At 38.3% G+C, this 27,659-nt stretch overlaps 1 protein-coding gene across 1 annotated transcript in view; it reads right to left on the reverse strand.

Annotated features, from left to right (window-relative positions):
* Positions 1–221: 221 nt before the first annotated feature.
* Positions 222–27,659, reverse strand: part of CBLB (Cbl proto-oncogene B) — a 144,343-nt gene continuing 116,905 nt past the window's right edge. The window contains exons 13-19 of the mRNA XM_068417339.1: positions 26,197–26,291; positions 16,078–16,221; positions 10,343–10,431; positions 10,112–10,243; positions 8,682–8,819; positions 6,410–6,529; positions 222–1,084 (exon numbers count right to left, since the gene is read on the reverse strand). Of these exons, the coding sequence (XP_068273440.1) occupies positions 822–1,084; positions 6,410–6,529; positions 8,682–8,819; positions 10,112–10,243; positions 10,343–10,431; positions 16,078–16,221; positions 26,197–26,291 (981 nt within the window). The 3' untranslated portion in view covers positions 222–821. The remainder of the gene's footprint in view (positions 1,085–6,409; positions 6,530–8,681; positions 8,820–10,111; positions 10,244–10,342; positions 10,432–16,077; positions 16,222–26,196; positions 26,292–27,659) is intronic.

The raw sequence follows: 27,659 nt of genomic DNA on the forward strand, positions 1-27,659 counted from the left end.
AACATTTGGAACCAAATAGTCAAATTTGAAAGAGCTTTTATATGTCAGAACTCAGTATCACTGCTGCATGAACCGTTTTATTTGTTGGTTGGGATTTTTTGTGGAAATTGTGTATAAAAGACCTTGAGGACTACAGGTCATGAAATTCATGTTCAACAGAAAGCTGCCCAACATTACTGTCAAAATACCTTTAAAAAGGCAGTTCATAGACAGAATAATGCACTTTACATTCAGATATTTCCTCTCTCAAAAGCAAAGGAATCTCAGAAGAAAAAAAAAAAATCAGTAGTGAAGGCCACATACTTTTTGCATTTGAGAAGCTGAAATGCAAAAAACAATTAAAGCATCTTGTAAGAGGAAAAAAAAAACAAACCAAACACAGAATTCCTGGAAAGTGATGATTTAGTTGATGGGGGGTGGTCAGCAAGGAAACTGTTGGGAATGCTACAGCAGAACTGACCACAAGTACAAGGGAATATGATCAGGAACATAGTACAGGCGTCAACTAGAAAACTGTAACTTGCCAACTTGTAAACAAGAAAAAGCATTTCACAGATTAAAAGTTCTAGGGAAGTAAACTTCTTTAAATTATTTTGTCAGTTCAACCCTGATTTAAAAAAGTATGGCTAGCAAAAATACATAAGCCTCAGCATATTTATAAGTCTTGATCAGAGCAGCCATGAGCCTTTGATAAACGGCTGGAAACAAACACCCTTCTGCTAAGGATGAAAGAAAAATATTCCAATCTTCTTCTTCCACTCATTCCCCAGTCCACACGTGTATACGCAGAATTCACATGCTCCAAGAATATCTTGACGCTGCTATAGATTGAGACGTGGGGAGACTGGTGGAGGAAAACAGACAAACTCTCTTAAAATGCTACGGGCCACGTCAACATTATTCTCGGCAATTTCAAGTGCCCTCTTGACTTCTTCAAAGGAATAGCCCTCTCCCATAAGTTTTGCAATTTTTGCATCCACATTTTCCGTGGAATTGTCAGAGCTGTATGCTTTCCTGTGGTGTATTTCTGGTGCAGTCCTCCGAGGAAGTGGTTTAGGGGGCCTGGCTGGTGCTTGTGAACCATCTGTTTCAAATAAAGGAGATAGAAATCATTATAAATTGGCTTAAAATAGTGTTATATGTAGGTCAAGCCTCATGAAGCAGTTCAAAAAGTAAAATTCTAAAGAAACATGAAGAGATATTTTAATTTACTGACATACCTCATTTTAAAATTCAGACAGAAGCTGAATTCCTCAAAAAGATCCAAAAATGGAAATAATGTTGTGAAATACTATTTTAGCAATATGATAGAAACATGCAAGTTACAATCTGAATTATCCAAAGTTGGAAGAAAAAGAAAGTATGATGAAATAGCAAAGATGGTGAAAAGAGACAGTCAAAAGTTTAAATTAAAGGCTCTCCACTCTCAACCCATAGTTTGAGAACTTTTTCTTAGTCTGTTCAAAAAAACCCAAACAAACCCAAATTTGATCTCAATTTTATTCAGACTAAGTTGTGCAGAAGAGGAATCCAGCCAAATACGCCTGAGGGAGAAAAATTCTTCACTTATTGGTACGTCTTGCAGATTCTGTTCAGTCAATGGCAGTTCATTTCATGCATAGCAGCTATGCATAAGTACAGAAATGACTGGTTTCTCAAAAAAACCTCTAGTCCAATTATTTTCAGTGGTGAGAACAGAACACGATCCTTCCTCTCCAGTGCCCCTTTGGAAGTATCTCCTCTTTCCTTGTCTTCTATGGAAAGGTTACCTTCACAGTTAATGCTGGTGCTAAGAATCACGATGTGCTGATGAAAAAAGCTAATATTCAAACTTGCTAATCTTCTCAGGGTCAAGAGTTTCGTGCTCAAGTAAACTTGGTACTTTAGTGAAACCTCTTTATCCTCACTGATCCCACAATAACAAGCTTAAACACAAGGAGGCATAGAGCAGAAAACACTTTCAAGAGCAAAGTATTTAAAAAAAAAAAGTCTTTAATCCTTCAAAAAGGGTTCTAAAAAGTTCCATCAACAGTGACTTTGATAGATAAATTAGAGGAATTTCTGGCTGTGATACTTCCTGTTTATTTACACTGACAGCAATGGCTTTTTGCAGTGTTACATACTTCAGAGGCAGTTTTTCAGTGATGAAAGAATGTTGTATTTCTGGTATTGCTGTTACAACATGCTACCTTATCGTAACACTGGATAGAGAGAACCGTAATTTAGCTGGGTGCATTAAACACTTCAGGTAAATGAAAGTAGTTCACATTAGTGAACGTCTAACCAAGGTGTATTTTACTCTCAACTTAGTTTCCATGCATTCAGATGACAGCGTTGCTACAAATTTTAATTCCGTTTCTTAATTCAGAGAAGATAAGCAAATAGTACTTTTAGCAAGATAGTGATATTCATATAATAAATGGAGGAGAGTGATTTGATTAAAAATTTACAGTAAGGGGCTAAGATTAATTTTGTTCTAATTTCATTGCCTACTTTCCTTGCAAATAGTTATGACATAACCTACAGATAGTAAGGGCTATTTCAAATTTGTTATGATTTTTTCCTCTCTGAAGATGAAAAGAATTATATAAACATTCTAGTAAATACACCTGAAGCAGATCCAAACCCGCTATGAAGGTGTGGAAGGTCCATGAAACACACTGGTTTGAGAAATTAACTATAGCTCAGTAAATGTGGTTAATAACTAAAAACCACATCAGAAACAAGTTCAAATTTCACTTATTTTAGAAAACTCAAGACTGTAATAGAAGAATATTCTTTATATTTAAAATAATGGTATATCGTGTTAAAACCAATCAGTTTTCTTTCACAAACATTGCAAACTGTTTTAATATGCACATTTTGTTATGGATTTCATCTCTATAGAGGATGAAACAAAATTAATTTGCAAACTTTACATTGTCCCCTGGGCTTGAAGTACAGAAGAAATTCCTTATGCACAGATCAGATCCTTCTGTGTGTGTGTTACATGAGATATTTTTTGCTCTACCCAGTCTAATACACGCTTAAAAGGGAAGTTATTTCATGTATAAAACCTTCACTTTGCTGAAGCTTCCAAACAAATTTTCTTAAGCAATCACATCATTTAGAAAGGTCATTTTAATTCTGTCAGCAGATTTCAAGTATAGGCATTTTATTCTCACTACAGTGACATCTCTCTATAGCACAGATACTTTTAAGATCTTCAGCCCTCTCTCTCTAACTCAATTCCCATTATTATTTTTTTAAGAGCTGATATCTCTTTCAATATCTTCACATCCACATAAAATTTTAGCTGAAGCTGGGTATCACATTGGATCCTGAGCTTAAAGTTACTAAGCCTAAGCTGCATGTCCATCCGGACACTGAGATAACGGTATTTAAGCAGGACTTTCCTTCCCAACCTCCCGTCTTCTCTGATGTTTCAGCCACCGTGGATGCCTGACTAAAAATTCAAATAGGTTTTCTAATTATGTAATTCAATTAACAGTTTCTAAAGCAAGGAGCTTCCTCTATCACTCACATTTCTGTAATTCAGCACTAGATTTAACCCCTAGGTAACGGGTTAGTATAAAGGCACAGATAGGCTCATTTAATAAGTGTTTAGAAAGTGCGGAAAAAGTTGTGAGAGCTCTGTGGCACAGTGGGAGGAGGATATTTGTAATGATGCCAACTGTCTATTCCCCTCTGCTGTGAAATTGACCCTTTTTTTCTTCCCTTGCTGCTCCTCCTGTATGTTCCATGGTCTTTCACCAACTGACTGAGAAGCACAGAGAACCATGTGACAAAGGCTTGTTGTGCAAGGCCCTCCATGGAGCAGCGGCAAGCAGCTACATCTGATCTACCTGGGGTACAGGAACAAAGCATACCCAGGGGACATCTACTCTAAGGAACTGACAGAGCACGGAGAAAGTAAGAAAGAAGTAACTACACGTATTAGTCCATCAAGCTCTTAGATATGATCTTCATATTTTGCATTACTGCAGCAGATGAGTCCCCTTAGGGTTAATTGAAATCCACACTGAAATAATATGTGACACCCTCCCCACAACAGTTCTGTGCAAAGGAATTTAAATTTGCATGCAAGAGCTGTAATAAGGCCAGGTCAGTGAATAGGCAGCAGAAAAAGATACTTAACTAGCCATTTGAATCAATTTCTTACAGAATAGCTAAAATTCAGTAAAACACAGCAGACATCTATATTAGAGGCCCAATTTTGTTCTACCTTTCCCACGTATCATTGGGTGTGCTTAGGTAAAATATGGTAACTATTAGCAATATCTCCTTCTCTTGTTTTTATTGTAATATTTTAAAAAAGTTGTATTTAAGAAGTTTGAAAAACTATGCCTTTGGGATAGCTAGGTGCATAGTGGAGAACTATTTCTTAAGTGTTCAATTCTATTCTAATTCAGCAACGTATTTAAAGTACTCATTACATGTTAACGATTCAGTTAAACATCATGACAGCAATCTTAAAAACAGTCAAACCAAAGCACAGAAGTTAAAGGACTCCCCATGCTACTCTAGGGAGCCAGTGGCTAAATTATAATGAGATCTTAGAGTGAACTACATTTCTTTTCCAGCTAGTTCAAAGAATCACCATACAGAATGGATGAAATGAAGAATTTCTTAAGTGAACTGGTTAGTTCAGAATAAATGCAAAAACAAAAGTTCTGAATAGTGTTACATCTCTACATTGTCTTTTTAAATCACAGATGAAGGTGAATCACTTCATCCTGAAGCTCATCAGTTCTGTTCTATGGAATTACTGCCACTGTAAAAACAACTTTCCAATTAAGAGTATGACATGATCTATCACACAGTTTTCATTTAATTTAAATTAAATTGAATATCTTGCTGTACATCATGCTGATTTAGAATTATATTTATAGCAAAGGTCGACACATGTGGGTGTTTTAGAAGATGGTTGTGGGAAACATATAGATAGGAAAGTATTTATTAAGTGACATCAGAAAGCTCCAAGATCTTAAGTAGCAAACATCTTGCAGTAATTTAGGAAAATTAAAAATTGTTCTACCACAGAATTGCAAGAAAACTCCTTAGCTTTAATAGGTAGTTATATCATTGTCAGAATTTGTATTATAAAAGAATTTAAAATGCCCTAAATAAATCAGGTTAACATTGTAAGACGAAGAGATCCCTCACAGTGTCATATATAAAACATGCATTATAAACCAATTTTTTTTCTAACAACAGAAAAAAAAAAAAAGAGAAACACTGTTATGTTAGTAGAGGTATCCTCCCAAAAGTGCTACTATTTACCAAAGGCATCACACTAATTCTCAAATGTACTATTCATTAAAAGTTCTGTAGCACTCTTCAGGCTTACTTAATTTCCCCTGCACTTTAAGTTGGAAAAATATAATCTTTCATTCCTATCCCACAGCAGAGATGAACTACGTATTCCTAAGAAGGAGAGATATAATTACAAGCAAAAAATGTATCATTTTCCCACTTGTGATTGTTGCAATTAAACACTGATGATTGTTACAATTGAAAGACTAGAGAAATCATTCCATTTCTTTATGCATTAGAAAAGTTTTCATGCACAATTCACTCTTATCTGGAGAACGAGTAATGGTTCAAAGCATCACTTGGCTCTTTCTTTGTGTGCTCTCCCCACACAGCAAAATGATGCAGGTGGGACAATCCTCCCCCTTCCCCATATACCATGCACTTCTAAAGAAAAGAAAATTTCTCTATGAATTGGTGAAAGTACTTTGAAATACAGATAATACTTTATATTTTGTAATTATTTTAATTAACTTGAGAAGCTTGCCTTTAACTATTATTCACGTTGCCTGAAAACCAGAAGCAAAATTTCTACGGCAGAGGAATTTCTTCTACTGCACTTGTTCCGTTGCAAATGGAAGATTGAATTTTAATTGGTTTTAGTTCTTCTTGTTTTATTAAAACCATTTTAAAATTTTTGTAGAACTTCAGACAAACATATTAGCAAAAAAGATCAGAAAATAATAATACTTCAGAGAGTGAAGCTACTTTTTTTTTTTAGAAGCAATGAAACAAAGATGGAAGTGAGATGTGTGTAGTCCCTGCAGGACTTCTGATCTCGTGAGGTTTAAAGGTGGCAGAAAAATCTCTGCCATTCTCAAAAAATAAGGAACACTAGAACTCACAGAAGCATTCAGTTTGGCAGCTGGTGAAATTGATGCCATAATATCTACTCCTACAGACAACAGGTAGCCACTTCTACCTTTATTGCTGAACTTTAATCTCTGTTATCCTTTGATGATTTCGTATTTTTGTAAAGCAATATTACCATTGTCATTTCTTGCCCCGAATGACAAAAAACTTATTGGACTTTATGGATGAAAGTTATTTGCTTCATAAAGTTGTAATTTTCTACAAGAACAGTTTTCTACCTTACCTGAAGAGGGAGGAAGTGGATCATAGTCTTGAGATGTCCTATTTGTTTTGACGTTTTCTCCAGTTACTCTACGAGCGGGTGGCAAAGGAACATGACCAGTTATAGGATCAAAATGGGGATCTGTAATAACAAAACAAAAAAGGTGTCTTAGAATTAGAATTATTATTTGGGGGAGGGCTGATGCATAGAACCTAGGCTTAAAGTAGCCTCCCTTCAGACAGAGGAGCCAGGAATCCAAACAGAAGTGTTCCCCCACAGCAGGTGCACATGCACGTATATATCCAAATCCAACACTTGCATAGTAGACATGTAGCTGTGTCTTGATAAAAACAAGAGCACAGCTCAAAGGTGGTCTATCCTGCATTGACCATGGCTCTTCTGTTTACATCCGTGATGTACCTTTCAGTTATCCAACCCTGACACTGCGAGGATTGTGGCTGGCAAAGCACGTTGCAAAGCCTGAAGCAGCACAATTAGAGATATCCCAGCTATTCAGTTTGGTTGGAGCTTGGTAACACTTCTGTGCTCTCCAGTTCACAAAGGCTGCAGGGCAGATTTCCTATTCATACAGTCCCAGCTGTGGGTAAATATTACTGGTAAAGGCTGTGACTAGGCTTTTCAGTTCTCTCTGCTGATTACAGGAACAGAATGAGGGGAAAAAATGAGAGAAATATATAGTCGTGGCATATTGTGTCTTTTTTTTTTTTTTAATGGCTATTGAGGATGCAGCTGAGCAAGTGTTAACATCATCCTGGACCTGGCTTCTGCTTTGAACTCGTAAGAGTGTTTATATGTGAGTGCGACTTTTTGCTGTTGTTGATGATGAGATTATTATTCTAATCTGACAGGCTCTGATGGATAGCTGAGAAATCACCCCCAAGACTTGTACGGAAACCAATCATCAAAAACTCATCATAAATCACTTACAGCAGTTTATTTGACAAGATGCAAAGTGAGTAATATGGCTTTAGAAATACCATATGAATAAAAAAAGATCAATTCACACAACCATGTATGCCTAAGTAGATGTACACACTTAGAAGATTAATGAAAACTGCTTGTATTCAAGATTGTATTCACTATACAAATATGATGAACAATACATGGCCGTAGATACATTTTCCAGATTTTTAATTGAAAGCTATTAAATGTTTTTTAACACTATCAGTGATGTTTCTTAGATTATTTGGAAATAATACGTAATAATATAAAACTGCATGTTTCTGGCACTGCACACAGATCAACGGAGCTTGTGTGCATCTGTGTGTGAGGGCTTCTTGTTTTCCTCTCCATTCCCATTAGAAGTGAATGGTGCAGCATGTGTTTCTGCATTAGATGACATAATTGAGGCCCCCAGACTAGACTGAATAATAAAAACATTCCATAAAAAGTCATTCCAGTTCAACATAAACTAGCTCACTTTCATCCCACAGCTAGTATCATCCACAAAGGTCAGGCAAACACCTGATAACCTGTCAGGATATTATGGAGTTGCACATGACTGCTTGTCATCTGGCATTCCTGTGATATTATGGCCAAAATATTTCATTTATCCCTCTCCATACAGCTTCTAAGAAAAACAGACAGGAGGAGGAAGACATCTAACTGCACCATAAGGTACACAATAACTGAAAATATTCCTGGGACAGGTAAACTTAAGACACCAACATCCTTTGGAAATACTGAACTGAAAAAGTGTCGCAGTGATTCATGGGGAGAGATAGGTGAAAAATTGACTTATTGAAAAGGTTATGAACCATGGGTCCCTGCAACACAATTAATATAGTTCACAATTAATATAGTTTTGCAGCAAAATTTTACTATAGTTCTAACAAAGCAGGATGTTCTTTTCCCTTATGTTCTAGTTTTTCCCCAAGTTCCAACTTGAAAATAAACCCCATGAATTATGTTTTACTATAGAAAACAATGGAGTTGACAAAAGGATAGACTAGTACCACAGATTACAACAGACAACTCGGAACTTCACAAGTAACAACTCTTCCTAGAAAAGTACAATTTACCAAAATGTTTAGCCTGGTATAGAAATATTGTTCTTATTTCATTACATTGTGATAATGAAAAGTTCAGTCTTTTTATATTCCGAGTTGTTGCATCTCCACCATTAAAAAAACCCCTATTTTTTACTATTTTGTATAATGAAGTATAGACAATACAAACTTCTGAAGCCTAATGACAACTTTATCACAAAACAGGTAAGTTTCCGAGGTAAAGGAAAATTAAATAAAACACGTTCTTTCCTTCGTATTCCTACCAGAATGAAGGAACAGTTCATGTCCTGAAGGAGGTCGGCTTCCTGAGCCAGCAGGTTTTGTGTGCTCAATCATGCTGTGCCGAGCAGGTGGTGGTGGTGGTGGTAATGAAGGGGGTGAGCTATCAAACACATCTTCACCTGCATTTTAGAAAAGAATTGTTAGATGAGCAAAACTTGATTAAGAACTGTAGAATAAAGAGTGAAGCTTAAAATTTATTTTTCTATGGCTGCTGAGGCCATTACTCCTAGGGTTCATCTAGCAGTCCAGTGACTCCAATAATGAAATTGTAAACCTGACTCTTACTATGCACAATTCTCTTCCAAAACATGCTCTGAATGACCCTTTGCAGTGCTCGGTTTCCTTTCTGGGTTGGGGGAAGAGATTTCTTTTAGTGGCTCAATTGCAAAGAGTGTATTATAATGAAAGCTTTCACTGAATAACATTGTAGAGTAACAGCTATGTTTCAGAGGCTAAGCAAAAATATTTATATTCAAACACCAATGCTGACTGCATTGGATCTGCTACATTTATACTGTGTATTATCTTTATCTGCTATTCTAAAGCTCTGACCCAGACAAACTGAATTTCCTGTGGCTTGGCTAAAGACCCTTACACAAAGGTGGTGCAGACAGGACTAGGGTTACCAAGCAGTGTGATTTTTATGTGTTGTTCTGCCTTCAATGCTATGTACTCTTGCAACTCAGGAACACTTCAGGGACCAGAGGGAGTATAGTGCAGGAACATGGCAAATGTTCAAAAGGTTTTATGGAAACAGAAAACTGGATGATGAAACATACACTACAGTCTACCAATCATGCAGCCGAGTTTGTCAATGAAGGTGTGGATGGTGGCCAAACACAGCCCCAGTATATATGCGGAGCTCACTGACTTTTGTGTAGGAGAACAGAAATCAGGGTTGGAAAAGATAGCTTTTGGTGACTGTAGGCAGCAGTGAGTTTTGAACTGCCCCTTGACAGTGGAAAAAAAAAACCCAGAAATAAACTTATTAATTTAATTTAGTTTTCTTTGGCTTAAATACCCCTCTTTGGCATTCTTCTTTGCATTTAATAAAAGAAATGTAATTATTTAAGCTACAATAGGAAAAACCCTCCACCCCTGCATTAAATTGCAATGCTCAAACTTCATATTAAGGTACAAGAAATTATAATTTTAGGGAAAACAGTTCTGCTTTTCTTTATAGCTTGAATACAGATTTAGTATGCCTTTTCATCTGTCCTGCATGAGGGCTTACAGACAGATACCAAGTACAGATCACTGACACAAATATTGACTTAGAGCTGTAATATTTAGCCCATAGCTTGTTTGGTACTCTTAACATACTCAACATTGGTTGTTTTTCAATAAACATGGCTTTTGGTTCATCTAGGCAATGTTAACCATTAAATGTAATCAGCAGAAAGTCTGCAACCTAAAGGGGGCACCAGAAGATCATAATCGGAGGGTGTCCTGTTGAGCAAAGAGCTGTGTTTTGGGATGTCTCTGGCAGGAGGTCGTGCAGGTGGCAAAGGTACTGGAACAGTAGGTGCATCATAGACATCTCCTGAATGACACAACCACAAGAAGTGAATGTTTTCTTGCTGTACCCCTAGAACAGCACAGAGTAACTTTTCTTGCTAAACAGTGAAAAATAAAAACATACCTAACTCTGGATGTTTTGATTTCTTTATCTCAGAAGTAGTACTGTGTCCCCCATTCGTTACTCCAGCACATTGACCATTCTCACATACCCTGAAGACAGACATTAAACAGGAAGCAATCAACCAGTTATCCAGGCATTAATTCCCAGAATGACCAAGTACCTGAGCTGGCAGCCCATTATATGGAAATGAATGAAAGATGATAAGCTGCACCAATTTTAAACTTTAGGTTTTTTATACTGATAGCAAACACTGGTTAACCGTCAATAAAATGCCTTTGAATGCTTATACTGCTCTCTTGGTGGGATACTAACATGGCTTAAATAACTTACTCAAGGCTGCAATACAAGATAGAGGAAGAAATAACACTAAACATAGTCCTCACTTCAGAGCTCAGGTCATTAGTTTATTCACACAGTTAAGTCACAGACTCTATCCTATTTCACCTTCCCAGCTGTTGACTTTTGCCTAGCAGAAACATGGTAAAGGGAAATGTGGATTTTGGTAAGTATCCACACTGAAGTACACAGAAAAGTCACTAAGTAAAATCACAGAATCACAGAATCAACCAGGTTGGAAGAGACCTCTGGGATCATCGAGTCCAACCGTTGCCCTGACACCACCATGTCAACTAGACCATGGCACTAGTGTGCCATGTCCAGTCTTTTCTTAAACACATCCAGAGATGGTGACTTCACCACCTCCCTGGGCAGCCCATTCCAATGTCTAATGACCCTTTCTGAGAAGAAATTCTTCCTAATGTCCAACCTGAACCTCCCCTGGCGAAGCTTGAGGCTGTGTCCTCTTGTCCTATCACTAGTTGCCCGGGAGAAGAGGCCGACTCCCACTTCACTCCAGCCTCCCTTCAGGTAGTTGTAGACTGCAATAAGGTCACCTCTGAGCCTCCTCTTCTCCAGGCTAAACAACCCCAGCTCCCTCAGCCGTTCCTCGTAGGACAGACCCTCCAGACCCTTCACCAGCTTGGTCACCCTCCTCTGCACTCGCTCCAACACCTCAACATCTTTCTTGAAATGCGGGGCCCACAACTGGACACAGGATTCAAGGTGCGGCCTCACCAGTGCCGAGTACAGAGGGACGATCACTTCCCCAGACCGGCTGGCTACACTATTCCTAATAGAGGCCAGGATGCCATTGGCCTTCTTGGCCACCTGGGCACACTGCTGGCTCGTGTTTAGCCGGCTGTCGATCAGCACCCCCAGGTCTCTTTCCGCCGGGCCGCTTTCTAACCACTCTTCCCCCAGCCTGGAGCGCTGCATGGGGTTGTTGTGGACGAAGTGTAAGACCCGGCACTTGTTCTTGTTGAACCTCATGCCGTTGGTCTCGGCCCATCTATCCAACCTGTCCAGATCCCTCTGTAGGGCCTTCCTACCCTCCAGCAGATCGACACTCCCACCCAGCTTGGTGTCATCTGCAAATTTACTGAGGGTGCACTCAATCCCTACGTCTAGATCATCTATAAACATATTGAACAGCACCGGTCCCAGAACTGAGCCCTGGGGAACACCGCTAATGACTGGCCGCCAGTTGGACTTGGCCCCATTCACCACCACTCTCTGGGCTCGGCCATCCAGCCAGTTTTTAACCCATCAAAGAGTCCACCCATCCAAGCCCCGGGCAGCCAGTTTGTCTAGGAGGATGCTGTGGGAGACAGTGTCGAACGCCTTACTGAAGTCTAGGTAGACTACATCTAGACAAAATAAAACAAAACAAAAATAAAAAGATCCCAAACAGAACACACCACTAGCAATAACAAAAGTCCATTAAACTCTTAGCCAAAAATTTTTTTTAAAAAAAAATTTGAACTAGCCAAGCGCAGTTTTGCAGGTGTCTGTTCATTTCTGTATCAAGAAGCTGAGTCTCACTGATACTTCTACCAGAGTTTACTAATTTTTTAAAATGGAAGCATATTATACCCTCAAAATTAAACAACAGTATCAAATTAAATATGAACATAATCTAAACCAAACAGTACAAAGTTGCCTATAATCTTGTCAGAAAAATACTGGAGATTACTTTTGTAAGATGACTCTGTTCAAATACTGCAGGGAAAAACATAGAACAAAAGTCTTTTCATAATATTAAATATTGCTTAAATAAAAGTGAAAGAACTGTTATTGGAATTGTGGACCCTGCATATTCAGAAAGAACCAGAGAGTTTCTTTGGAAAAGGGCCACCACACTAAACAATTCCAGCTTAAAAATAAAAATCCCAACCCACCATGCACCGTTATTACTAAATACTGGCAAATCTGCTAGAGTTACATACAGCTAAAATTTCAGATCTTGGGTTTTTACCAATAGTATGAACATTAATAAACCTATCAGCTTTGACCATATGGAAAGGAGGAATGAATAAAGGTCTGGAATCATTTAAAATATATAAACAGGAAAGAGGAAGTGAAATTGTGCTTGTGGTCCCAAGAGTTATAACTAGGAGTAATGAAATCAATATAAGAGTAATCACAAGACTTAAAACAAAACAGAAAAACTAATGGTAAGAGCTATTTTGTCACGAAATCATTTCCCCAGGGAAGCGGTAGAAGAAGCATTGCTTCTATCTTAGAAATGAGATTGGTTCAATCTCTCAGATGCAGCGGATGCAACACTTCCTTTGACTCCTGAGCACGTGTTGCCACAGGCACTAAGATAACTTAGCATGGCACCACTTCAGAAGTCTTCAGGTCATAACGAGCCCAGTAAAGTGATCAGTTTACAAATCATGCTGAAATATCTGTGTACATCAACAGTAAACACCAGAAAGAAGGGCAGCAAATGAGTACTAACAAGCAAGCCTTCTGTCCTTTTCCTTTTGGAAAAAGCTTTATTAGGAAAAGACAGTGAATGTGATAATGTATCATTCTTCTAATAGTAGCCTAATTAGTAATGCTGAAATTCTTTCCCTCCATTTCTTATTGCTGAACTTGCCCCATATCTGGGAGGAGTTGATCAGCTGTACCAAACCAGACAATTAAATGATCTGCCAGAAAATAAGACCATGAATAATTTTTTGTATTATTCTTGCAATATTTTTTGCATTATCACATCTATTGGTAAGAGAGCAAAATGTCTTATACGCAGTACAAATTTGGGGGTAGGATGTAAGAATGACATAGTTCCTAAATTACAAAACATCCAGAAGAAATTTTGTAGGCTCTTTAGTTCACTGAAAACTATTGTTTTCAAGATGATACTATCCAAGAACTGAGGAGGCAACACTTAGGAAAGAGATAAGAGAAGGTGACACTGGGGGACAGAACTGAAAGGTGCTAAAAATTTATGACAATTAAAAAGAATAATAAAAATTGTTGTTAACAGTTTGCTGAACAATACTGAAAAGTTAAGCTTTTATTGACACTCCCCCACAAGATTAAAAGAAGTGCATTAAAAGAATACGGCATCAACCAGAAACAAGATTCTTTTTGAAAGCTTTATCTCAGCTTTCACATCTAAACAGTGACATTAGCTAAAAGGAGACATTTTAAGTATATGGAATTTCATATATATTCATACACAAGTATTCAATAGGATTTTTTTTCAATGTTTAGGAGAATGGTTTGTTTTGAGTTAAAATTCTTATCAGAATATATAGTAAGATGACTTGGTGGTTTTAATCATAGAGCAACCTGAATGGCAAACTGAGGTATTTTCTCTGTAGCAAGTCCCGGATTAATGCCAAAACACCCACCATAAGCACAAGACCAAGTACTCTAGATAAAATATAAACTAAAAACTAGAAAAAGCTTTGAAATCAGCTTTCCATCTACAGGCTCTATTGAGAATTCTAATGGCCTGGTGAAATCCTGTACCAGTCAATTGAAAGCACTCAACTCTGCAAAAGAAGGATAGAGAAATGAGAAGTTTCTCATTTTCCAGATGGTTGATTTCTCAAGAATCTTTCAGGGTGCATCTAGATATTAGCATTTTAGTTCAGGTCAGGAGTATGAATTGAAACAAATCTCCACAAGTCATCCCCACTTAAAGCACTTAGCTTTACATTGCAGAGAGGTCTCAGAGCATGCACACTCAAATGCTTCTGGATGATGTTAACTCAAAAAATGTTCTGTAGGAGCTCATCCAATGTGCTGCAATTACTAAAGGGTACTCCAGTCACAGGACCATGTTAGGGCTAGTCTGAATGCAAACCTTCCCAAAACATACAGCGTAGATGTGGGGTCCTTGGAGTCAATTGGTCCCCTCTACAGACCCACTCCTACTGCACCACACTACCTACTAACCCTCAGAAGCTTCTAAACCAAGGTAATCTGTGCACATACTGCTCTCTTCTGCTGCAGACTTCTTGTCTAAGAAAGGTTACATCCTGTGTAACTAGTCATGCAAACAACTCAGTCTTAGATGACTTTGCATGGTACAGAAAGACATTTCCATGAAGAAGCACAACACAGAAAAAATGGCATAGGTAAAAAGGATTAGTACCTTGGAAATTTTTTTTTTCTTCCCATTTTTTTTGCTTGGCCAATATTGAGAGTTTTATTCATCACTGATTTTTTTTTTAGGTCTTATAGGGTAGATAGGAATTTAAGTACTCAAGACCATTAAGCTCAGACGACCTTGTAATATTCACATCAACACAGTGAAGGCTGGATCTGCATTTCTAATAAAGACAGAATGTTTAACCTGCATGCAAGGAGTGACCAGACTATGATCTTTTTTCCACCTGTTAAAAATATCTGATTAAAGAGGTCTAAAAATTGTAAGTGGATAATTTTGGGATGAGAAACATGTCTAACTTTATTGGTGGGTCCTTAACATCACATTCTGACATAACGAGGGAAAAATGGCAATATGTCACTGCATTTTTTTAATAGCAAAAGAGTCTGAACTTTTTAGATCAATACTTGATTTTAATATCATTCTTTTGATCTACAAGACTAGTAGAGAACTGGCCCTTCTTTTTCCCAAGACTTACTCTCTTAGTTCCAGACATTCAGAGTTTTTTTTATGAGTCAAAGACCAAGAAGTTCACCAGCAATGACACAGCCTTCAGTTGCCATGTCCTTTGGCTCCAAATCTCCTTGCCATAATACATTAATAATTCAGAACTGTGACAGTTTGGAGATATTATTTTAGAACACCTTTAAAGCAAGAGATATATTCCATCTGAATTTAAAAAAAGGTTCTCTTCCTGAGAAGCACAAAGAAAATACACCGTGAAACATACATTGGCTCAAAAAGCCAAAAAGACATAGTAGACATGGGACAAAAAGAGAACAAAAGTATGTACATACAGCTGTCAATTCACATATTTTTCAGTACTGCATTGTTTCTTAAAATTAATTATATAAAATGTGAAAGTTTAAGATTTTCAAAGTTGACTTTGGGAATTTCAGTCACACAATTCTCTTAAAAATTAAATTTGCAGTTGTGGGGGTTGAATCTCCTGGTCAGTTCCGAAAACCTCAAGCTAAGGGAAAAAAGGATCAACTGCATAAACAGTATTCAAAAGCAAAAAATACCCAGTTCTGACACAACAGAGAGACAATAAAGTGAACTTCACAGGTTTATGACTCTGGTGGTGGTCAAATGAAACAGAGGCATAAGTAATCCAAGCTTGAGAAGATAAGACATTTTAGAAGACAGTCAAGCTTAATCATCATTATAAATGTTGAATCCAGTTGAATTTTGAAAAAAAGCAGAGTTTTTGTAAATAAGTTGCCTTCAAGGCTAACAGCCTTGGTCATTTAGCAAATGACCTTACCGAGCAAGAGGCTTTATATTATGACTATGAGGTGGTTGTGAGCTCAGTACTACAAGATGTGAAGAAGGAACTTTGTATTCATCATCATCATCTGTGTGATCCCTTGATTTATCAGACGGAGGATTTGCTGAAGGAACAGGGCACCTAAGGAGATGAGAAAAAAAAATTCATTTTTGCTTTAACTGTTACATAATTGACCTCAGTATAATACAGAAAATACTCTTTTTTAGCCTAAACATCCTTAATACACATCTGCTACGTATAAGGTAATAAAAACACCATGTCAAACAAACTTGTAAGGTTACTGGCTTTTTTGTCACCGAGAATTGCATAGAGAAGGAGAGCCCACATTCTAAGAGTTAAACAGCTACTTTGAGCAAGCACAACAAAACAGAGAATTGCAAATAATTAGAGTACTAAAAAGGCACTCACAAGGCTTAACCTGTTTGTACTTCTCAAAATAACTAAACAGAAGTTAATTCAGGGCAAATAGTATTTAGCAGGGCTCAGTGAGGCAGCAGAAATTCACCCTTTCAGTGAAGTCTTGTTCCAGCCACAACATTATCGAACTCCCAGAATTTGCCTGTATTTTAAGTTATTTTTACTTCAAACAATAATTGTCTTTAATTGTCCTTCCAGACAGTGAATTATATCACTTCTTGAAAGCAGTGGAAGCCCAGGAAAAGAGGTACAATCTCCATTTACAGGTAGCAAGTCCCATCATGGAGAATACTGCTGGATATAAGATTTCTTTTAAAATTAAAAACTAACTCCTACTATCTAGTTTTCTGTTATATGAGTGTAAACAAAATGATGGGCAAAAATTTCATTTTAGCGAGCAGTCTGGGGAAAGTAATTTTGTTAGATATTAACAAGCTCAACGTAACTTTTGGCCTTCATAAAATATAACTAGCTAGGTTATAGGTCTAGCAATCAACATCATCTACTCTTTTATATGTAGAGCCCCTCTGTTTATAGCAATTACTCCAATACATGAAGATAAAGAAGAAACTCACAAAACAACCGAAATACAAAAGCTTACATTAAGGACTTAAACTTCAGCTTGATCATACATGAGAGCCACAAACAGAAGTTTGATCCTTAAACTAGTTGAACATGAAGAGCAATAAGTGTATAACTTAAAAATTCATCTGGATATTTCATTATGCAGTGAATGGCACCTTTAATCTTTACCATAAAAAAGCCAACAGATGGAGGACCTTGGATAAAGATGTGCGATGTATCCACAGTCATTTTGATTTGTAGCTTGAAAGTAGGGCTAATGGCCCGAGCTGAACTACACTCTACATTACAAGATCAGCTTCCTACATGGTTCAGGAAGTTCTTAAGGACTATAAGGAAATATGAGAAGGGAGTGGACAAACTTTCTCTTCCTGTAGTCTAATTAGTTTGATTTTACCATAAGGCCAAGAGCTGAAATGACAGGCCAGGTCTATCTCCTAATTTTTTTCAACACAAACAGCACCTGACTCACACAACACACTTCTTCACAAAGGAAAAACATATCTCTCTCACTATTTACTGTAGATGATGCCACATGACTTCAGAACATTCAGGTACTCTGTGAACAAAAATGAATAACTAACTACCATGAGTACTAGCCAGTCACTAAATGAACATGTAAATAAATAAAGGGAGAAAAAAAAATAACAGAGAAAGAAGAGGGCAGATGTGGTGCTTTTGTTTGAATATATTCAATGTCTAGAGCTCCCTGGATACATGTAACTTCTCAGACACTCTTCAGTCAGTAATGTACTTTTGACTTCAGAAACAAGCTCATGAAAGATGGGAATCCAACTTCTTTTGCAAAGACATACTAGTCAAAGACAGGGGAAAGAAGATTTATGTCACTGAGCTGCAAACTCTATATTGCAGTTTTCAACCACCTTCTGTAGAGGGAGCAAAATTTCACACAGCAATGCAGTGTGGAATTGCTTTTTCCATCTTCGATTTCTTAGATGAACAAGAGGTTTGTGTCACTGCTGTATGGACATTTAAAGAATAGAAGATAAGAATGTTCTCAATGTACAATGAGAACTCTGTAGCATTCTCAGGTAGATAGTTGAAAGGCCCACAAAGAATAGATTTTCTCATATCTGTAGTCATGCAATCATTCTTATATGGCAATCCAGCATGTTCTGGAGATGTTATATATCTATAAGTATATATAAGCCTGTGTTTTTTTGAAAATAATCACAAATGGAATTGCTGGCTTCTGCAGATAGCAATAGCTGAAATATTAATACCTAGACCAGAAATGTCCGACACTGACCAATACCAAATGTCCAATACTGACCAAACCAGGTTGGTAGTATTGTTTGAAGTCCTCCTCAAAGGCTATTACTGGGACAAAACAAGCAAAAAGGCCCTATCTGAAGCTGGTTATAGGAGAGATTTTGATTCCTGGAATACTGTGAATTAAGTTAAATTTTTAAGGACATCTACAGAGTAAAACTTAGAGCCTGATCATCACCTGAACTAAGTACAGCATTATAACAGCTAGTCTTACCAGCTTCCTGATAAAAACAGTTCTCAGACAGGAAAGCTGGAGGATTTACTTACTGACAATTTACAAAATAAATAAATTTGGTATATTTAGGAATACAAAAAAAGGAATCAAGGAATCAAGGAATACAAAAAAAGTTTTCCCCCTCTTCACCTAGTTCATGCCCCTGCTTTTTTTCTTATTTATTCAGTAGACACAAGAACCTAACTTATGTTATAACAAAGCTACACCTTTATTTGCAGGATACCAGTGTGTATATGTATGCCAAAATCAATTTCCCAACATTAGTGCACTGCTGAGAAATTGTTACTGGTTTGGAGCTATTTTTAAAGACCCAAGTTCCAAGCCTCCTGTTTCTGAATACCATGTAGCCTTAGACAACTCCTTCACACTAGTAAAGTCTCTCTTTCCCTACCTTTAAAAGTAAGGAAAATATTTGCCAGGTTGTACATATTATTATGTGATTAACATTTGAAAGGAGCTTTTGATTTGTAAAGCAGTAGAAGAGTTAGAGTTCTAACATATAGCTAATATACTCTCCATGAGGGTCCTAGAATTGTCCTGTACTTACATTATAATATTTTAATATTACAGAATTTAGATTTTTAAAAAAAACATATTGCTCTTCCAATTTACTCCAAGTATAACGGTATTTGACTCCAAACATCTTTTGCATTGTTCTGCTAGATGTCCACCCCATTTTCTCCATGATTGTTGAAATTTCTTCAAGATCAAATTGTTTTATTAAATCTCTGTTGTTCTAAAACTACTTCTATTATTGTACACAAAACCATCTATTAAGATAAATAGACATTTTACAGTTTTTTGAAACTAAACAGATGAACATTGTCATTATAAGCAAAGACATGAAACACTTAGGCACCTGTTTATCAAGCTGGTGAAATTTTCTATAATTACATTTTAGAAAACTTCATTACTCTTAAATCTTTAGAAGATTTGTGTACAGAAGAATATAAAACTGAGCAGTACACTGTATTTATATATTTTCTAGTTCCCCTTCCTACTCCTTAAGTGGAAAAATTTTAAAATTGAAAGTCAGAATTACATTCTGGTAAGTGATGACTTTGTATTTTCTGTTTTGTTGAACAGAAGGTTAGATGTCAATCTGTCTTACCCTACTGAGTCCCAAGGGACAAAGGCAAACCAGGAAAAGATGTGAGAATTCATTTTTGTCGAGGCACTTGATGTCCAGCTTAGTTGTAAACAGAACTCCAGGGAAATCAACAACTCACACTTATTTAGAAGTATTTCAGGGAAAGGTTCCCCTTCCATCATTTACTCGTAAAGTGATTCACAGAACTTAGACATGACGAACTTGCAGCCCATGTATTTCAGTCTGGATCAGGACTGTGCTTTTGAAATGAATCCCTTTAATCTCCCCACTTACCATGTTTTGATTTGCACTGATGAGTGCACAACTTGAATACTTTCAGATTAAACTAAAAGAACATGATACACTCCAAGTGTGCCCCTACTATGTTGTGATTGCTAAAGACTGTTCCCATTCATGGGAGAAGACTATAGCTAGTTGAACTGCTGCTCCATAACACACACAGTTGTCCTGGTTTGGCCTAAACCAGGCCAATTTTCCTTTCAGTGATTTTTACTTTCAGCTCAGTCTCTTCTAAGTAACTGCACTTTCTGACACTAACTGTATGTTTTGCAGCCAGTGTCTGCTTCCAGGACTGATAACGCTCAAAGTTTGTGGTTATCACTGAGGCACCGGTAGGGATGTTATGCAGAAAGGCTCTTGCTGTACTTATTCTCAGAGAAACCAAGGTCACTGCTAAATTCCTTGCTGATTACGAGTGCAGAGCCCAAGGGGGGCTGCACCTGCAGGGAGGAGCGGACAGGGCAGGTGACCCAAAATTGACCAACGAGGTATTCCATCCCGTACACGTCATTCTTGCTATAAAGCAGGGGGATCACGAGGGTCTCGCCCCTTCCTCTCCTGCTGTTTTTGGGGGCCTCTGCAGCCGTTAGCAGAAAACGCCCTCCTACGGGACCGGCTCAAAGGAAACGGAACACATCACGAGGTATCCTGTGGTTTGCCCTGCGTGGTTATGGGGAGGAAATGAGCAGACGGCATGGACAACCTACCAGTACCCTACTGGCAGGAGTGCGTGAGTTGCAAGCTAAAAGAAATACCAGAGAGAATTTTCCTAGGAGGATGGCTGCTCCAGTTACCAGTGAGCAGGACCCCAGTCAGGGTAGATGGGCCTCAAATCCCTATTCCCAAATGTGAATAGGTGAAATGAAGGTCCAATCCCTGTGAGCAGCACGAATCCATTCCTTAATTAGGGGGGCCCTGCCTCCAGCCAGGTGGAGGAGAGGGACAACCGAGTTTATTGGACTGTGTGGATTTGATGGCCTGGCACATTAAAACCACAAAGGTATCGAGCCCTGGTAGACACTGGTGCACAGTGCACCCTAATGCCATCGGATCATAAAGGGGCAGAATCTGTCAGTATTTCGGGATTAACAGGGGGATCTCAAGAGTTATCTGTATTGGAGGACGAAGTGAGCCTAACTGAAAATGAATGGAAAAAGCACCCCATTGTGACTGGTCCAGATGCTCCGTGCATCCTTGGCATAGACTACCTCAAGAGAGGGTATTTTAAGGACCCAAAAGGGTATAGATGGGCCTTTGGTAGAGCAGCTGTAGAGACTGAGGACATTAAACAGCTGTCTACCTTGCCTGGCCTCTCAGAGGATCCTTCTGTTGTGGGGTTGCTGACAGCTGAAGAACAACAGGTGCCAATTGCTACTACCACGGTGCACTGACGACAATATCGCACCAATCGAGACTCCCTGATCCCCATTCATAAACTGATTAGACAATTAGAAAATCAAGGAGTGATTAGCAAGACTCGCTCACCCTTTAATAGTCTTACATGGCCAGTGCAAAAGTCTAATGGAGAATGGAGATTAACTGTGGACTATCGTGGCCTAAATGAAGTTACGCCACCTCTGAGTGCTGCCGTGCCAGACATACTAGAACTTCAATACGAACTGGAGTCAAAGGCAGCCAAGTGGTACGCCACCATAGACAGTGCTAATGCATTTTTCTCTATTCCTTTGGTGCCAAAGTGCAGGCCACAGTTTGCTTTTACCTGGAAAGGTATCCAGTACACCTGGAATGGACTGCCCCAGGGGTGGAAACACAGTCCTACTATTTGCCGTGGACTGATTCAGACTGCACTAGAAAAGGGTGGAGCTCCAGAACATTTGCAATACATTGATGACATCATTGTATGGGGTGATACAGCAGCAGAAGTTTTTGACAAAGGGGAGAAAATCATCCAAATTCTTCTGAAAGCTGGTTTTGCCATAAAAAGAGGCAAGGTCAAGGGACCTGCCCGGGAGATACAGTTTTTAGGGATTAAATGGCAGGATGGGCGTCGTCAGATCCCAATAGAGGTGATCAACAAAACAGCTATGTCCCCACCAACTAACAAAAAGGAAACACAAGCCTTCTTAGGCATTGTGGGTTTCTGGAGAATGCATATTCCAGATTACAGCCAGATTGTACGCCCTCTTTATCAGGTGACCAGAAAGAAAAATGATTTTCAGTGGGGTCCTGAACAACGACAGGCTTTTGAACAGATTAAACAAGAGATTGTGCATGCAGTAGCCCTTGGACCAGTCCGTACGGGACAAGATGTTAAAAATGTGCTCTACACCTCAGCTGGGGACAATGGTCCTACCTGGAGCCTCTGGCAGAAAGTACCAGGGGAGACTCGAGGTCGACCCCTAGGATTTTGGAGTCGAGGATACAAGGGCTCCGAGGCCAACTACACTCCAACTGAAAAAGAGATACTGGCAGCATATGAAGGAGTTAGAGCTGCTTCAGAGGTAATCGGTAGTGAAGCACAGCTTCTCCTGGCACCCCGATTACCAGTACTAGGCTGGATGTTCAAGGGTAAGGTTCCCACTACTCATCATGCAACCAATGCTACATGGAGTAAATGGATTGCATTAATTACACAGAGGGCTCGAACAGGAAACCCTAATCGCCCAGGAATCCTAGAAGTGATCATGGACCGGCCAGAAGGCAAAGACTTCGGAATGCCACCAGAAAAAGAGGTGACACGTGCTGAAGAAGCTGCACCTTATAATGAACTACCAGAGGATGAGAAGCAGTATGTCCTGTTCACCAATGGATCCTGCTGTCTTGTAGGAAAGCAACGGAAGTGGAAAGCTGCTGTATGGAGTCCTATACGACGAGTCACAGAAGCCACAGAAGGACAAGGTGAATCAAGTCAATTCGCAGAGGTAAAAGCCATCCAGCTGGCTTTAGACATTGCTGAACGAGAAAAGTGGCCTAAGCTGTATCTCTATACCGACTCATAGATCGTAGCAAATGCCTTGTGGGGGTGGTTAAAGCAGTGGAAGCGAAGCAACTGGCAGCGCAAAGGTAAACCTATTTGGGCTGTTGAATTGTGGCAAGATATTGCTGCTCGGCTAGAGAAACTAGTCGTGAAGGTACGTCATGTAGATGCTCACGTACCTAAAAGTCGGGCAACTGAGGAACATCGAAACAACCAACAAGCAGATCAGGCTGCTAAAGTGTTCCAAATAGATCTGGACTGGGAACATAAAGGTGAACTATTTTTAGCTCGGTGGGCTCATGACACTTCAGGTCATCGAGGGAGAGATGCAACATACAGACGGGCTCGTGACCGAGAGGTGGACTTAACCATGGACTCTATTGCACAGGTCATCCATGACTGTGAAATGTGCACTGCAATCAAGCAAGCCAAACGGTTAAAACCTTTGTGGTATGGGGGGTGGTGGTTGAAATATAAATATGGGGAGGCCTGGCAAATTGACTATATCACACTCCCTCAAACCCACCAGGGTAAAACGCTATGTGCTTACCATGGTGGAGGCGACCACCGGATGGTTGGAAACATACTCTGTGCCCCATGCCACTGCCCGGAACACTATTCTGGGCCTCGAAAAGCAAATCTTGTGGCGACAGGGCACACCAGAGAGAATTGAGTCTGACGATGGGACTCATTTCAAAAACAGTCTCGTAGACAACTGGGCCAAAGAGCATGGCATCAAATGGGTATATCACATCCCCTATCATGCACCAGCTTCTGGGAAAATTGAACGGTATAATGGGCTGTTAAAAATTACTCTGAAAGCAATGGGGGGTGGAACCTTTAAAAACTGAGACATTTCATTCGTGGTCAATGTACCCTTCAGTCAACCCTTTGAAATTACAGACTTATGTTAATAACTAAAAAAATAAAATGTCTGGCAGCCGTATGAAACAACCTAGCTTTCAAGCCCGAACTCCGAAGAGATTGGAAAGTAGAAAAAAAACAAGAAACTTGCACAGTAGCACAGGTGTGGAAAGCAAGAGTATTTTGGATCAAGTACAGTTCAATATATTTATGAGGGCTTAGTGCAGCCAATTTAACAGAGGCTGCAAAAATACTCTCTCTGACATTTCAAATTAAATCATGCTAAATATTATATAGGTTATCTTTTTGAAAGCAATTGTTGTGGTTGGTGGAAATATTAGACTTAGTAAACTTGCTAGTTTTGAAGAATTTTGAAGATTCCTGCCCCCAGTTTTTCCACCTACGTATTGCCACATGCTATTGTAGATTATTGGGGTAACAAAAACTTAATTTGAAATCAATTAAAAATAGACATATTAGTGTTTCAAGAAACAACATACAATGATCAATTTTTAATTTTAATAGCTATTCCATGTGACATTTTAGTAGCTATTAATTAGATAATTTGAACTTTTTACCCTCAGGTTATATATTGATATTTTTACATATTAAAAATAAAAACTTAAAACATGTTATATATTTTTTAAAAGGTTTAAGTACAAAACCAAACCAGAAATTAAAGTGTTTCTTCCTGAAAAGTTTATGGAGTTTGGTTTCAGCAAATGAAGATCTTATTTTGGTTGGAATATGTCAGTTTTCTATTCAGAAGACTTTAGTTAAGGAAGATATTTCTTTTGACCAAGCTAAATTCACACATTTTAGTTTCAGATTGGCTTGACACGGATTTTGTGCCTGTCCACATTGCTATGATATCTTGTGGAATTTCCAATGAATACTGTATGATGTATGTATACATTGTACTTTGATTCTAGGCTACAGTTGCAAAAATCTGAGTAAAAAATGGGATTTTCATGAAGCAGAATGTTTTGTTATTTCAACACTATGAAAAATAAAAATAAGAATCTTCCCCTTTTCAGAATTTAATTTGCTTTGGAATATGAAAGTATTTAGTTTATCAGAGTTATTGCTTTCTCTTTCTGACTGACAGGATGTGGAACATCCCAGGGGTTGCATTGTATCATGGAAGTAGTTGTCAATCCAAGGAGATCTATCTACAGAAGGGACTGATTACATGAGGTATCCAAAGAGTACTCCTGTGATATCCTACCTCAATCAAGTTACATCACAACATTCAATTACAAAAATGGCTGGATAATGTTCTCAAATTTGCTTCTGAACTGAAAGTAAACATGGAGAGCTTCGACTCAGCAATTATTCCACCTGAACACATGCTTCTTAATGAAAAAGTCAATGCTCCACTGCACCTTTATTCTAGTGCTTAAGAAGAGAAAAGCCAGCGTATTAATGGACTGCTGAAATATATTCGTCTTTTATGTTACCACTAACATGTGCTAAAGATATGGCAAAATTACACACTACTGAGAAAATTGTCAGTATTAAAATGTACTGACTGCCCAATTATTTTATTTAACAGCAAGAATCACAAGGAGTACACTGGAAAGACACTAGATAACAAACATTGCGATATGCTCTGATTTCCTTACAAAACTGCAAAAAACGGACAAAGAACTTTATAGCACTTCCAAGCTTTCTATTTTAAATATGTCTTGTTCTGTAGAAAATCCCGTGTGATTCAGAGTCCAAAGATACTTGCTATGCACAGCAATATCTTGGTACCAAATAAATAGTCATGTTACTGGAAGGTTAAGAGTAGTCTACAACTCAAAATGACAAAATTTCCCAAACCACATTCAGGAAGTCAGGGAGGTTGATGCCATTTAAAATGGATATAAAATGTTTTTGTTTGTTTTTTTAGCTACAACAAAGATACTGGTGTGACGCCTGGATAAATCTCCATGTGTAGAAAGCCCAGAAAGCATGTCTAGATTAGGGACAGAACGCACAGAAATCATGCTCTTTACTCTTACTGCTTTCCCTAGAATCTCTCATCTCCTGCGACAAATAGCTCTGACCACACCTCTGTAGTAGCAGAAGCAAAACCAGACAGTGTCTGCTCCCGCTGCCAAATGCCCATGAGCAAGATCTGACACAATTTATTCTCTCTTCCTATAAAAATGTAGTCTATTCAATTAACATTAGAACTGCTCCCACTTAATCAATACAACTTATGTTTTCTTTGTAAAGCCACATTAAAGTTCATGGAAAATGTATCACCAAGTTATATTCATTCATTTTATTCCTTTCTTTTTCCTTTTTTTTCTTTTAGCACCAGAGAATCAGTGATATTATCTAACATTAATTAACACATTTCTTTTACAAATAAAGTTAACTTACTTCACAGTAGGGATGATGGAGGCAGATGGAAGAGGGGGTGAAAGCCGTGGAGGGACATCATACTCTTCATTTATCAGATGACCATTTGAAAAGACCTAAAAATCGCACAAGCGTTACAATGTGTCTCTCTTCCTGTTTATCATCATGGATGTTCATCAACTATGTATTACAAAATAGACCTTGAGAAGATTATGGACAAAGGCTTTCCTAGGAGTCTGCACTACAGAGCTGTTATCTGAAGTGACTCTCTCTTACCTGTTTCATCTCACCCCATTTTGGGAGCTGTAGAACACACTAGCTTAAAACTTCACCAACGAGGAAGCTCTACATCACAATTACTAGGTGGACTACTCAGTTACAGCTGAATTGCTTGGGGGAAAATTAAGATTGCAAGATTGCAATCCAGTCAAAGTGAGAGAGATAAGTACAGTGGGAAAACAACAGGTACAGCATACTACACATATTAACGTTTTTTAAAACTCTGTGATATAGTGCCTGCCAGAATCCAGCCCCTACCAACAGGATTGGCTTCCTGATTCTTGGCTTTTACAATAGCAAAAAGATTGTATTATAATTGATGTATGAATCAGAGAGGAAAATTCATTAAATATTCCCCTTGTGTATGTGCATACAGCCTGAAACAATAATACAGAGTTGTCAGTTGCTCCATTTAACCAAATGGCTCAGATCTATGACCTGAAGATGACAGTTCAAACAGCATTTGGTTAAAGAAATACATATGTAACTTCTCCAGACTACAATGGCACTTCTGCAATGAGTGGTTATTCTGATTTGAGAAGTACTCATTCCATCAGCTTCAATACTGCACCAGACCACAACTGGAATGCTATAGGAAAATATAAACTCAGTGTCCTTGTAAAACCAGATGAAAAGCTATATCATTTGAAACAACAGCCTAGTTGTAAGGTGTTTGCCTCAATGCTGACAAAAGGACATTCTAATTATATATAACATCAGGGACTTCTTAAGCACCTTTCATCATTTATGTCAATGTTCTTTACCAATACTAACTGAATTTCAGTAATACACTTTCAAAATAACAAAAACATCCATATAAAAAAAAATTAAATGGAGATAGAAAGGTTAAATAGCTTGTGACCTTGGGAAAAGCAAATAGAGAGAAAAATTGATGATTTCTAACTACTGTGACTTAACCACAAATCCACCCTTCTTAGCACAAGCTATGTAGTCTTCAAGAAAAAAAGAGGAGAGCAGCTTTGAGTTAATAACCTGCTCTAGGAATAAATTACTGAGCTGCTTTGATAAAACTCATTAGAGTGGAACTTGGAAATTTTTCTTAGGCCATCACCACTTGATCTCTTTTCAAACCTAAGCCTCCCCAGCTCTACATAGTCTTGCAAGTTGTCTGAAGCTGCCTAATGCCCGAACTACTCCTGCTATGCTCTCCTCCTCAGGTATCTTCAATTAATATACAGAAACAA

This window comes from Nyctibius grandis, chromosome 23, assembly GCF_013368605.1.
Source record: "Nyctibius grandis isolate bNycGra1 chromosome 23, bNycGra1.pri, whole genome shotgun sequence".
NCBI classification, from domain to species: domain Eukaryota; kingdom Metazoa; phylum Chordata; class Aves; order Nyctibiiformes; family Nyctibiidae; genus Nyctibius; species Nyctibius grandis.